The sequence below is a fragment of the Leptonychotes weddellii genome, chromosome 16 (genome assembly GCF_054177405.1).
Source record: "Leptonychotes weddellii isolate Sample4059 chromosome 16, ASM5417740v2, whole genome shotgun sequence".
Classification (NCBI taxonomy): Eukaryota; Metazoa; Chordata; class Mammalia; order Carnivora; family Phocidae; genus Leptonychotes; species Leptonychotes weddellii.
The window spans coordinates 25832483-25844569 of record NC_138384.1 but is presented as its reverse complement, the minus strand read 5'-3'; the positions used below and the strand labels follow the sequence as shown (position 1 = coordinate 25844569).

The following is a 12087-nucleotide window of genomic DNA, read 5'->3' as shown; positions in this document are numbered from 1 at the left end:
CAGATGTACAGCAAATTCCCCCAGAGGTCTGTCACCAGGGGAAACTGAGGTCTGGCTGTGGTGGGAAAAGGAAGCCCTGGGGTCTCTGAAACAACCCCCACCCAAGCTGCCTTCACCCTCTTCTAGTCTACACCAGAAGACCCGCAGCGCTGGAACCTTCTACTTACCGGCAGCCTGCTTTTCTTTGTCAAGTCAGCGGGAGTGTAAATATTTAGGTAAAGGCAGTCCTCAGAAAACTTGAAAGCAATGTTCTCCTTTCTGTTGGTAAAGAGCTCTGAGAGCAACTGCCCCGCCATCACGTTCTGGGAGCACCTGGGGGCGGGGGGGCAAGGAAGAAGAAGTTTGAGCTTCACTCAGAGCTGAGCAAGATGTCTCCTGTGGTCAGCCGGGCCTTGGACTGGCAGGTTGAGGCTGGTAAATAGAGCTGTTCTTGCCAGGCTGGAGACATTGGGATGGTTAGGAGGCTCTTTGGGTGTGTGGCTGGGGTTTGAGGGGGGATGCTGAGGCTAAGGTCTCCCACGACCGTGTCTAGATAGTAAGAAGACTTGGTACCTGTCCCCTTCCCAGAGCCTTTGAGATGCCCTGGGTCAAGGAGAGGAGGCTGCCCATATGCTGACTGCCCGGGAGAGGACCATTTCCTGCATGCCCTGGATGCATCCCAGCTCTCTGTTCCAGGTAAACACGTCCTCCACTAGGTAAACATGTTCTAGTCCATGGCAGACTTCCATAATCCCTGAGAAGTCACTCAAATGGCAGACATTTAGGCCTTACAACAGGCCAGGGATGAAATATTTGTGGGGCAGTATCAGGAGAACTGTGTTCTAGTCCCGCCACACTCGCTAACTTTCTGGGTGACCTTGGGTGAATTCCTTGCCTGCTTTGGCTTAAATCTGCCAGGTCTATGTGAGGGAAGTGATTTTTATAAGGGTCTTGCAGCCCTGACGTGCTAAGAATCTACCCATCCCAGGCAAGCACTATTGGTTTCCCTAATAGCAGATCTTAAAGACCCAACACAGATTAAAACTGGTAAGATTTATGGACCTCCCAGCATGCCAGGCATTAAGTACTCCTTATATACTAACTCACTTAATCCTCCCATGGCAAGCTCCCTAACATAGAGTCTATAATTATCCCCATTTTACCGTTGAGAACACGGAGGCCCCGAGAGGTTAGAGAACCTACCCAAGGTCACACAGCCAGAAAGATCTATACTATATAGTGCATGATATTTCTAAGGACATTATAAGGAACATTTCTGGATCTCAAGGTACCAGGATGCAGGTATCACCACTCCCAGTTTGTAAATGAGGTCACCGAGTCACTCTGCTGCCAACTGGCACAATCAGAGCCCCCAGTAATGACTTCTTCATTTCCATCCTAAGGGAAGTTTCCCCTGATCACCAGAGCAAGGAGCCTAACAATCATAAAAGAAGAAAATCAAATGTCAAAAAAGGGAAAAAGAGTTCAAGGTCACTGGTGTTCAAATAAATGTGGAATAAATAGCAAAATTACATATAATTACAATGATAATAATAATTATGTTGTTTTGCCTATCCAATAGCCAGAAAGCATTTTTTTTAATAACCCCAAGCATTGCCAAAGATCTGGTGAGTGGAGGTTTTCATATATCAATGGAAGGAGTGTTGCTGGAACATTTCTGGACGGAAATGTAAACAGAAGGTGCATACTCATGACATTTCTTCAAACTTACCCCAAAATAGTCATGGGCATGCATAAAGATTTAGCCATGGGATATTCATCAGAGTGCTATTTGTACTATCAAAAACATCAAGAACTTAATGACCCCAAACAAGAGATGGGGTAAAAAAATTATGATCCAAGACTCAATGTAATACAGCTATTACAAGTCCAGCCATGATATTTAATCTTAAAAAAAAAAAAAAAAAGATTTTATTTATTTATTTGACAGAGAGAGACAGCGAGAGAGGGAACACAAGCAGGGGGAGTGGGAGAGGAGAAGCAGACTTCCCGCGGAGCGGAGAGCCCGATGCGGGGCTCGATCCCAGGACCCTGGGATCATGACCTGAGCCGAAGGCAGACGCTTAACGACTGAGCCACCCAGGCGCCCCCCCCCCGCCCCGCCTCGCCCCGGTATATTTATAAATGAGCAAAGCAGGCATCCAAACTATCTGTATCGTGTGATATGATATTGTGATTTATAATACATATATATCAGCCTCCATCCCATTTCAGCCACAGGCGCCCTAAAACCCTTGGAATCTCCTCTGTGAAGGAAACAATAAAGATATCATTATTATGTAACTAATGTGACTTTTGATCACACTTAAGGCTAGGGGCTGGTTGCCACATGAACCACCCAGTGAACTTTCAGTTCTGCCTCCCTGACCTCTGGGGAGCAGGGTAGGGCTGGGGGTTGAATGGTGGCCAATGCCACTGGTTTCATCAATCATGGCTACATAACAAATCCTCCTTAAAAAAACACAGGACAGAATTCAGAGAGTTTCCAAGTTGGCGAACCAGAAAGCTTTCACGGCCACTGTGCTGGATCCCCAACTCCAGAAGGACAAAAGCTCCTTTATTCAGGACCTGACCCCATGGATCTCTTCATCTGGCTATTGATTCATATCCCCTAATAACCTTTGCAATGAACTGGTAATGTAGTGAATAAACCAGTTTCCTGAGTTCTATGACCACTCGATCAAATTAATGGAACCCAAGGAGGGAGTCAGAGGAACTTTTGATTTATGGCCAAGGTCACAAGCATGGGTAGCAACTTGGACTTGTAATTGGCATCGGAAGCAGAGAGCAGTCTTGTGGGGCCAAGTCCTTAACCTGTGGGATCTGACATTATCTCCAGGCAGAGCAGTGTAAGAATTAGTTGAATTGTAGGACATGCAGCTGCTGTCAGAGATTTGTTTCTTGGTGTGTGTGTGAGGGGGAGGACCCACACATTGAAACTGCAGAGTCTTATGGATTCTATTTTTAAGGGAGAAAATATGCAACAGATAAAAGATTAGAGAAAGTAAATCTAAAATATGAATAGCAGTTCTCTCTCTCTCGGTGGAGGAATTGTATGTGATTTTCATTTTCTTACCTTTACTTACCTGTACTTCCTCCCTCTTCTGTAATACGTATGTATTACATTGGCAATCAGGAGTAAAAAGAGCAAATACTATTTTTTAAAACAAAAGGAAGGAAAGAAGGAAGGAAGGCAGGAAGGAAAGGAGGGAGGGAGGAAGGGAGGGAGGGAGGAGGAAGAAGAGAAGAAGGGAAAGCAGCAGGGGGCAGGACCCTGGACATTTCCAGAATGCCTTGCTGAGGTGAATAAGGTCATAATGGATACATGTAGGCATCTGAGGTGCCTGGGGGAGGCAGCTGTTGGCTTCTTTGCCCAGCTTGATCAGGGTGATAGGACACACCAGCTACATGAGAACTGAGAACTTTCCGGGTCAACTCCCCAAAGTACCTCCCACCTACACACCTCCTGGTCTACCCCGGCTCCCCAACTATGGCAAAGTTCAAGAAAGGAGAATTGTTACTCTTGATCTCCCTCACGTGCTCAACTTCTAATCTTCTCCCAAGGCACTTACCATAGTCTAACGTATTGCATAATTTATTCATTGATTTGCTATTTTTTGTTTGTCATCCATCTCTCCCTGCTAGAATGCAAGCTCCGTGAAGGTAGGGATACTTTTCTGTACATTCACAGATCCTAAGAAACCTAGAACGTGTTCAGTTAATGTTTGTTGAATAAAGAGCTGTGAGTTCTGGAAGGTTTTTTAAAGATTTACAACGGCTTGGAGATTTTGGAACAAAGCCACTCAGCACGTTGCCTTGGCTCCTTCCCGCATCACTTTGAGGCCAACATGCCCACTGAGAGTTGCCAACTTACATGGGAGGGTAGGAGGTGGTATTCTTCACGAAGTTCCATGGCTCTGTAGGCTGTGGAGGAGCAAACCTCAGGGGTCCAAGAGGAGGCCTGGCAAAAGGGACTCCCAGAAAGACGGCCACAGGCTGTGCAGATCCTTCTAAGCTGACGTACTTGCCCAGGACTTTGCCTTTCACGGTGTCCACCACAGGTGGCGAGGACGGGTGCCCTCCTGGATGTCCAGAGGAAAGAAGACACATCAGCAGCGAAAGGTCTGACCTGGACTCATGGTGAGTCTTCCACCTTGAGCAGGTGACCTTGAATGAGTCACCTAAACCCTCGAGGCCTGGGTTTCTTCTATGTAAAGAGAGGAGGTTAACTGTCATTTTTTACACGGGTCTATCTAGAGGAGCAAATTGGAATTGGAGGTATAATAGCATCAAGTAAAAAAGAAATGCAAGAATGAGAGCTGCTGAGGGGAACAAGCTGTTTGGTTGCCACTCCTAGGAGCCTCCGGCAACAATTAGCCATTAGGCCCCAGGCGCTGAGCTGCATCCTGGCACGCAGCATGAACAAGAGAGGCCATCCCTCCTCTGGGAATCCCTGAACAGTGGAGGGGGCATGAGCCACCAACACACTTGACCCTACTCGGTGGGAAGGAAGGGGCTGGTGTCCTGAGAGAGGTGCCAGTGAGGTCCCCACAGGGGCTGGAAGAGGCAGGGAGGGAGGGGGGAGCGAACAGCAGGAGATAGAAGAGGGGGGATACAGGTGTAAGGCAGAGCAGAGGCTAGGCTCTGAGAGCAAAATGCAAAGGCTGGCCTGAGGAAGAAGGAAGGGTCCATGTGAGCCGGAGGGAGTCAATGGGGAGCAGACAGCAGCCTGTATTGTGAGAGAGGTTCAGGCCTGGGGGGCCTCAGTGCAAGGCTAAGGTTTGGGGCTTTATTTAGTGGGTACATGAGGAGCAGTGAACACTCGTAGAGTATGCAAGAGCGACACGCTTCATCTCGCAGCGGATTCTTCTGGTGGCTCTGAGCAAGGCTGTCCAGAGGGGGAGAGAGACTAGGGGTCCGAGTCCTACCTGTTCCGTCCTTGTGGGGCAGGAGGTTCCTCCCCACCGAGCTTCCCCTGTCTCCTTGCCCCTTCCACCCCAGTCCTGGTTCCACCTGCTGTGGACCTGCCTGAGCTTGCGTGTGCAAGTTGGCACTCAGGACTCTCGACCACGGCCCTCCTCCAAGTCTTGCCTTGTCCTGCCTCAGCAGCCTCTGTGTGTGTGTTTCCTTATCTGAAATGTTTTCTCGCCTGGCATCCTTCCAATTGCTCCCTTGTAGACATAGACAAAAGGTCAACCTCTCCCTCCAAGTATGTGGCCAGAACAAGAAAGGGCAATCCAGATTTGGTCTTAGAGGAGAATATCCAGTGGTAACCCGCAACAAGATGAAGTGGACAGAAGCCCAATGGGCAAGGGTGAGCAAGTGTGTGGATGGGGTGAGAAGCATAACAGTTATGGTAACATGAGCAGTCAGCACTTGTCATATTACATAAGTACCCAGGTAATGTTTATTCTGTATTACATAAGTACACATGTAAGTTTTATATGCTGAGTACTTACTATGTGCCAGATGTGCATTCTGGTTCACTTAAATTCGTCTTCACTAGATGCCCATTTTACAGATGAGGAAGCTGAGGAAATGGAGGCAGCCAGCATGGACTTTCTAAAGTGGGAAATGGGATGGCCTTGCCAGGGGGTAACCGGCAGTAAGGGAATAATCCCCTCCTCCTTCGGTTCTTACTCTGCCCTCACGTTCAGTCCCAGGTTTCCGACAGTGTCACCATCAGAACGAAGGTGAAGTGCAGATGGGGCCTGGGCCCCCACGGTTCTGAGGGTCTCAGCCCTGGCTCTCCATGCATGAGTCATAGACAGATTCCAGAGCATGATTTTCCAGTGGACCTTGGGCAAGTCCATTTCCCTCTCTGAGTCCGTCTGCCTGCCTATAAACTGGCACAGATGCATTCTGGGGTCCCGTGCTACACTCCTGTAGTAATCATGTGCTTTATTTTGTGTATGCTGATGCTTGACCTCTGGGGCCTTGCTGACCCTGGAGGGACTGCCCCTCTCAGAGTTAGCCAGTTCTAGCGATAGAAATCAACTTCCCTTCCAGCATGCAGAGCCTGTCCCCAATCACCTTCTTTATCAGGCCATCCCAGGCTAAGCCATTACCATCCTGCCCTAATCACTCCAGGGCAAGAACTGTGGGAAGCCTTTGTGTCCCAGAACTTGCTGAAATTGGTTAGTTTGCCAATCCAAAACCTGCTTATCCTGTCTCACCTCTTCCTTCCCCTGACAACCACGATAAGGGCTCTTGCCCAAAATTCCTCCCTCCTCCCTCTTCCGTTAGCCCATCCTGAGCATCATCTCAGGGTGCAAGATGGTGGGGTGCATGCCTCCTCCTCCTGGGAACTGGGAGTGGCAAGTTATGGCCATTGGCTCCTGATCTGTTGGCCTCACCATACATCAAATTTTCTATTACTACACTACATTTTAAAACAACTCCTTTATTTATAAATCCTTTGTTTGCACTCTCCATACCAGGCACTCTTTAGAAACAACCTGTTTTATCCTCACAACGGCCCAATGACATAGCTACTGCCGTCGTTCCCATGTTAGAGTGGGGGAAACCAAGGCACAGAAAACTAAAGCATGATGCCTAAGGACAGCCAGCTGGTAAGTGCTGAGCTGGGATTCAAACCTACACACTCTGGATCCACAGTGCATACAGGTCCCCAGCCTGCCATCTGAGGGTAGAGTGTTCTATGAAACTTTTCCTAAGCAGAAATGGCACAAAGCAAAGAGTATCCTGGACTTCCTGCAGGTTGTATTAAGCCACTTTGCTTTTAGGAAAGACCTCCATTAGTCCCTGTTACGGTAGCCCAAAGAAATCCGAGGAGGATTTTCGCTTTTCCATTACTGTAGTAATGTCGGATTTCCCTAAAGGTGAAGAGGCCTGATGCAACTTGCAGAAAGCCCGGGATACTCCTATTAATATTCTGCTAAGCCACTCTCCATGATTTGGCCATACACAGACGAATAATCAAGCAGAAAATAAACTGAGCTCTCTGGAATCCCCAACCGGGGAGGCATGAGGTTAGCTCTTTGCCCTCCTGCACGGGGCACACACAGCTGCAGTCTGGGAGTGTTCATGCTACCCTGTGTCTCAGGTTGGCAGGGACTGGCTGGGCACCAAGCAGGTGAAGTCCAGAGGGCGCTGGCTGCTGCAGATCTGGACCTGCCATACCCTTCCCCTCCATGCATCTCCCCCACCTCGTTCTCCCTCACCTCGCACCCAGGCAAGGATTTCCAAATGCACCCCGCTATTTTATTTCGGAAGGACTCACCCCAAGTCATGGAAGTGGCGAGGGAGGTCAGGACCAGAGCAAAGAGCCACATTGTGGAGGGACTGCGGCTCCAGGGCCTCAAGCCCTCTACACCACTTAAAAAGTCTGTTCAGGACCCGCCCCATTGCCCCACTCCCACCCCACAGCCCTATGGCTCTGAACCTCTGCAGGGCCTCTGGGCCACGCCCCCCACCAGAGTTCACCCTCTTTCATCCAAACAAACTGGACTGAGTCTCCGATTGCAGATAGCCACAGATTCGTCCAGCAGCCTGTTACATAAGGGCTTCTCCTTTGCAGAACTCTAAACTTAGAGCACTGTGAATTTCCCAAGGCAGGCAGGAGCAGACAGATGCTTTTTTTTTTTTTTTAAGATACTATTCATTTATTTGACAGAGAGAGACAGTGAGAGAGAGAACACAAGCAGGGGGAGCTGGAGAGGGAGAAGCAGGCTTCCAGCTGAGCAGGGAGCCATACAATGGAATATCATTCAGCCATGAAAAGAAACAAAGTATGGATACTTGCTACAACATGGATGAACCTGGAAAACCATACACTAATGAGAGAAACGAGATGCAGAAGGCCGCATGTTATCCGATTCTAGTTATATGAAAAGTCCAGAATAAGCAAATGCATGGAGACAAAAAGATTAGACGTTGCTTGGGGAAGAGGAGAGGGGCATGAGGAATGACTGATAATGGGTAGGAGGCTTCTTTGTGGAGTGATGAGATGTTCTGGGTTTAGATTGCACTCATGATTATACAACTATGTGAATATCCTACCAAAAAAACACTGAATTGTACACTTAAAAAAGTGAATTTATGGTATGTGCATTAGCTTTCTTTTTTAAAAAGATTTTATTTATTTATTTATTTATTTATTTGGTGGGGGCAGGAGGAGAGGGGGAGGGACAGGGACAAGCCAACTCTGCCCTGAATGCGGAGCCTGATGAGGGCCTCACTCCCAAGACCCTGAATTCAGGACCTGAGCCAAAACTGAGAGCTGGACGATTAACTGACCGAGCCACATGAATTATCTTTCAATAAAATAAATACTTAAAAATCCAGTCATGTATAATAGCCCATTTTAGTAAAAGCATATCTTTGCATAGAAAAAAATCCTGGAAGGTTATACATCTAATTTGTATTACAACAGCCATTTTCTGGCTGTCGTATTGTGTTTTTACTTATTTATACTTTCCACTTCTATTCATTCAGGCATCCGTGTGACAAATATTTATTGAGGGCTCCCTGTGCGGCAAACAAGGGGCTGAGTGCTTTGTATGCAGTACCTCACTCGGTTCTCAAAGGAACCCTGTGAATTGATACTCCCATCTCCTGGGACTCAGCACGGGCAAGGAACATCAAGTATAGGAAGAGCTAGGGATTGAACAAGAGTTGCATAATGTTCCAGACCATACTCTTATCCAATCTGTTGTGCTGTCCAAACCTTATTGACAAACTGACTTTGTTGGTTCCCTAAGCACATGCTTGATTTGCCTTTGGGTGAGCTGCTATGGTTTCTTTCTCCTGGGAGCCTTGATTTGCCTTTGGGTGAGCTGCTATGGTTTCTCTCTCCTGGGAGCCTCTCCATCTCCACCCTTTAAAGCGCCTACACCTCCCTGCTGACCCCTCCCAGACTCTGAGGCTGTCTGGGAGGATGGGTGGAAACAGGAGTGCTGGGTTCTTGGAACAGGTAGTGACCGGGCGGCAGAGGTGCTTGCTGCTCACTCCGTCTTCATGGTGCTCCTCTCCCCGTGGAGACGGACTTGCGGTGGAGAAGTCACTGTCCAGCCAGGAGTCACACACCCCAGGCCCCCTGCCTTTAACTGGAGACATGAGATGTGTTCTTGTCAGTGGAGAGGAAGCAGATGCGGAGCAGGGTTGTCTCCAGGCCGGCGCGGTCAAGGGGCAGCTCTGCCTTCTCTATGCTCGGACTCTTCTCCTGCTGTCCTTGGGCAAGCCTGCTCTTGTCCAGGCCAGAACAATATTGACATCCGAGAGAACTGGGCAACCAGCAGCCACAAAGCACATGACACTCAGAAAAGCTCACGGGTTCTTGGCCAAGGCCATAGGTTAGAGCTGAAATGAAGCATCTGGAGACCCCAATTCAAAAAAACATGGTAATTTGCACTCCTTCTAGCCGCTGTGGCAGGCCAGTGAGGGGAGCACTGGGATAGGGCCAAGGGCTTTGTGACAGCGCTATAGTCAGTCCCCAGAGGTGATCACTTCCATGATGACTGACCTGGGCTGGGGCTCCTCCCTTTCATCCAGGAAAGAAACAGGAGTTATAAAGACCACCCTAAGAAAGAGGACCCCTATCTCTCTCCACAGGGGACAGTCTGGCTTGTCTTCCTAAGATGACAACAAGACTGTTTCTAACCACTTTAGCACACCACACACACACACACACACACACACACACACACACACACGTTAAGGCATATAACCATTATACCTTTTGCCCTGACCAGCCCATCTTTGCAGCCTGGGAAAAAGCACTGGTTCTCAGCCTAAAAAAGTTGTTGAATACTGTCTTAGCAAAATATAAAAGGGAGGGAGGGATCATTCCCTCGATCTCACTATTTAATCACATGCCTGCTTGTGACATTAGCCAATTCTGCAAACAGGCAGCTACTCCCAGGCCTTGCCATGTCTGGCTGCAGCCTGGAAGCCCATTCCTGGCTCATGATGATTCTGCAGAGTAATGGGTGAGGCTGGAGCTTACAAAGCCTCACGCCAGACCTTAGTTTTGCTTAATGTGTATGGCCTCCTTGCATCCCATCAGCTCTGTGAATAATACAGCTCTTCTTGCTTCAGTGGCAGTTGACTGGGCTGATTGCTTTTCCCCTGGGAAACTCCCTAAGGTTTCTCGCATGGAGCTAGATGGTCTGAAGAGTGAAATCCTAGAAACTGGCCTTAACTCTCAAGCGTTTAGACAGATCTTAGGGGAGAAGACACCTCTGAGGCCTCCAAGTTATGCCCCCAAATCTCTCCAACAAATTCCTCAACAGACACATGGAGAGCACCTACTAGAACAAGCCCTCAAAGAAATATGAGCCCATGTCCTAGGATTGACTGAGGCAGAACACCTGTGGGAAAGTTTGACCTGGGGGTGGCTTCGGGAGGGGAGTGCTTCACTCGCCATGGGCATAAGAGGTCATTCCACAAGGCACAGACAACTGGAGATGTTTCATCTCCAACTGGCAACCCCATGCCATCTCCATCAGGCAATCACATGGGACTGCCTAGTTTAGCTTCTGCTGAGTAAGAATATATGGTGAGAGTAGGGTAAACTATGGTAGCAAATAATCCCAGAATGTCAGTGGTTTATTTCTGCTTATGTAAAGAAACGTGGTGCGGTTCCTCCAGTGATCTAAACAAGGGGTCAGCAAAGTTTTTCCGTAAAGGGCCAGGTAGTAAATATTTTAGGCTTTGTGGGTCATACGGTCTCTGTGGCAGCTGCTCAATCTGCTGTTTTAGCAAAAGCAGCCATAGATAACACCCAGGCAAATGGACACGGCTGCGTTTCAATAAAACCTTATTTGAAAAAGGTTTTGTTTTATTTTGCTTTGTTTTTTATTTGTTTTTTATTTGTATTTTATTTGTTTTGTTTTATTTGAAAAACAGGTGGCAGGCTAGATTTGGCCCATGGGCCAGTTTCTGACTCCTGATCTAGAACATGGCAGCTTTACCATCTTTAACTCATAGTTTCTCATGTTTTCCTGGGTGCCAATTCTAGTCAGTTGGAATTAGAAGAAGCACAGAGGAGTTAACAGAGGGGTTGGGCCAGGCCTGGATGTGGCCCTCCTCACCTCTACTCACATTCCATTGGAAAGAACATAGCTGCATGGCCAATCTAATTGTAAGGAAGGCCAAGAGATCTGGTCTGGTTGTGTGCCAAAGGAGATTGGACAGATTTTAATGGCAATTCCTGCCAGAGATAATAATATCCATTAAATCATCAATTTGATACTAGGGATTTTTTTTCTAACACATAGCAAAATAAATATATAACTATTATATAATGCTTTAAAGTTTATTTGTGCATCATCTGAAATCATCTTATGTAACTCCAGGAATAAGTGTACTATACTTTGGTAAACAATGAGCGTCTGTATTTCTTTTATTTAAATTCTGATAGCCTGATTGTAAACCTAGTCCCTGCTTGCTTGGGCTACTCTATAAAGGTTTCCTTCAGCCTCTTAAGAGTAAAGAAGGAAAAAGGGTGAATCAGAAAGACATAAAAATGGAAGCCCCAGAAAGTTAAGATTGAATTATATTCTGAAAACGGTCCAGCAAATCCAATTTATTATTATGGATTGTATTATAGACATCTGGGTGATACAGTGACCTTGAACGTGAGGTGTTTTGTGTGTTTTCTTACTCTGAGCATTGTTAGAGTTTATGTCTATGAATGCCCAAACCGTCCATGACTTCTGATAATGCAGGGCATTAAGAGGTGAGCAAGAAAATTAACAAGTCAGGAAATGACAGATGTTGGTGGGGATGTGGAGAAAGGGGAACCCTCCTACACTGTTGGTGGGAATGCAAGCTGGTGCAGCCACTCTGGAAAACAGTATGGAGGTTCCTCAAAAAGTTGAAAATAGAACTACCATACGATCCAGCAATTGCACTAATGGGTATTTACCCCAAAGATACAAATGTAGGGATCCGAAGGGGTACATGCACCCTGATGTTTATAGCAGCAATGTCCACAATAGCCAAACTGTGGAAAGAGCCAAGATATCCATCGACAGATGAATGGATAAAGAAGATGTGGTATATATATACAATGGAATATTATGCAGCCATCAAAAAGAATGAAATCTTGCCATTTGCAACGAC

General features: G+C 47.2%; 1 protein-coding gene across 1 annotated transcript in view; it reads right to left on the bottom strand.

Annotated features, from left to right (window-relative positions):
• CES1 (carboxylesterase 1) overlaps positions 1 to 7350 on the bottom strand; it is a 28743-nt gene extending 21393 nt beyond the window's left edge. Inside the window, exons 1-3 of the mRNA XM_081806581.1 lie at positions 7244 to 7350; positions 3875 to 4082; positions 168 to 312 (exon numbers count right to left, since the gene is read on the bottom strand). Coding sequence (XP_081662707.1) covers positions 168 to 312; positions 3875 to 4082; positions 7244 to 7295 — 405 coding nt within the window. The 5' untranslated portion in view covers positions 7296 to 7350. The remainder of the gene's footprint in view (positions 1 to 167; positions 313 to 3874; positions 4083 to 7243) is intronic.
• Between the last annotated feature and the right edge of the window lie 4737 nt (positions 7351 to 12087).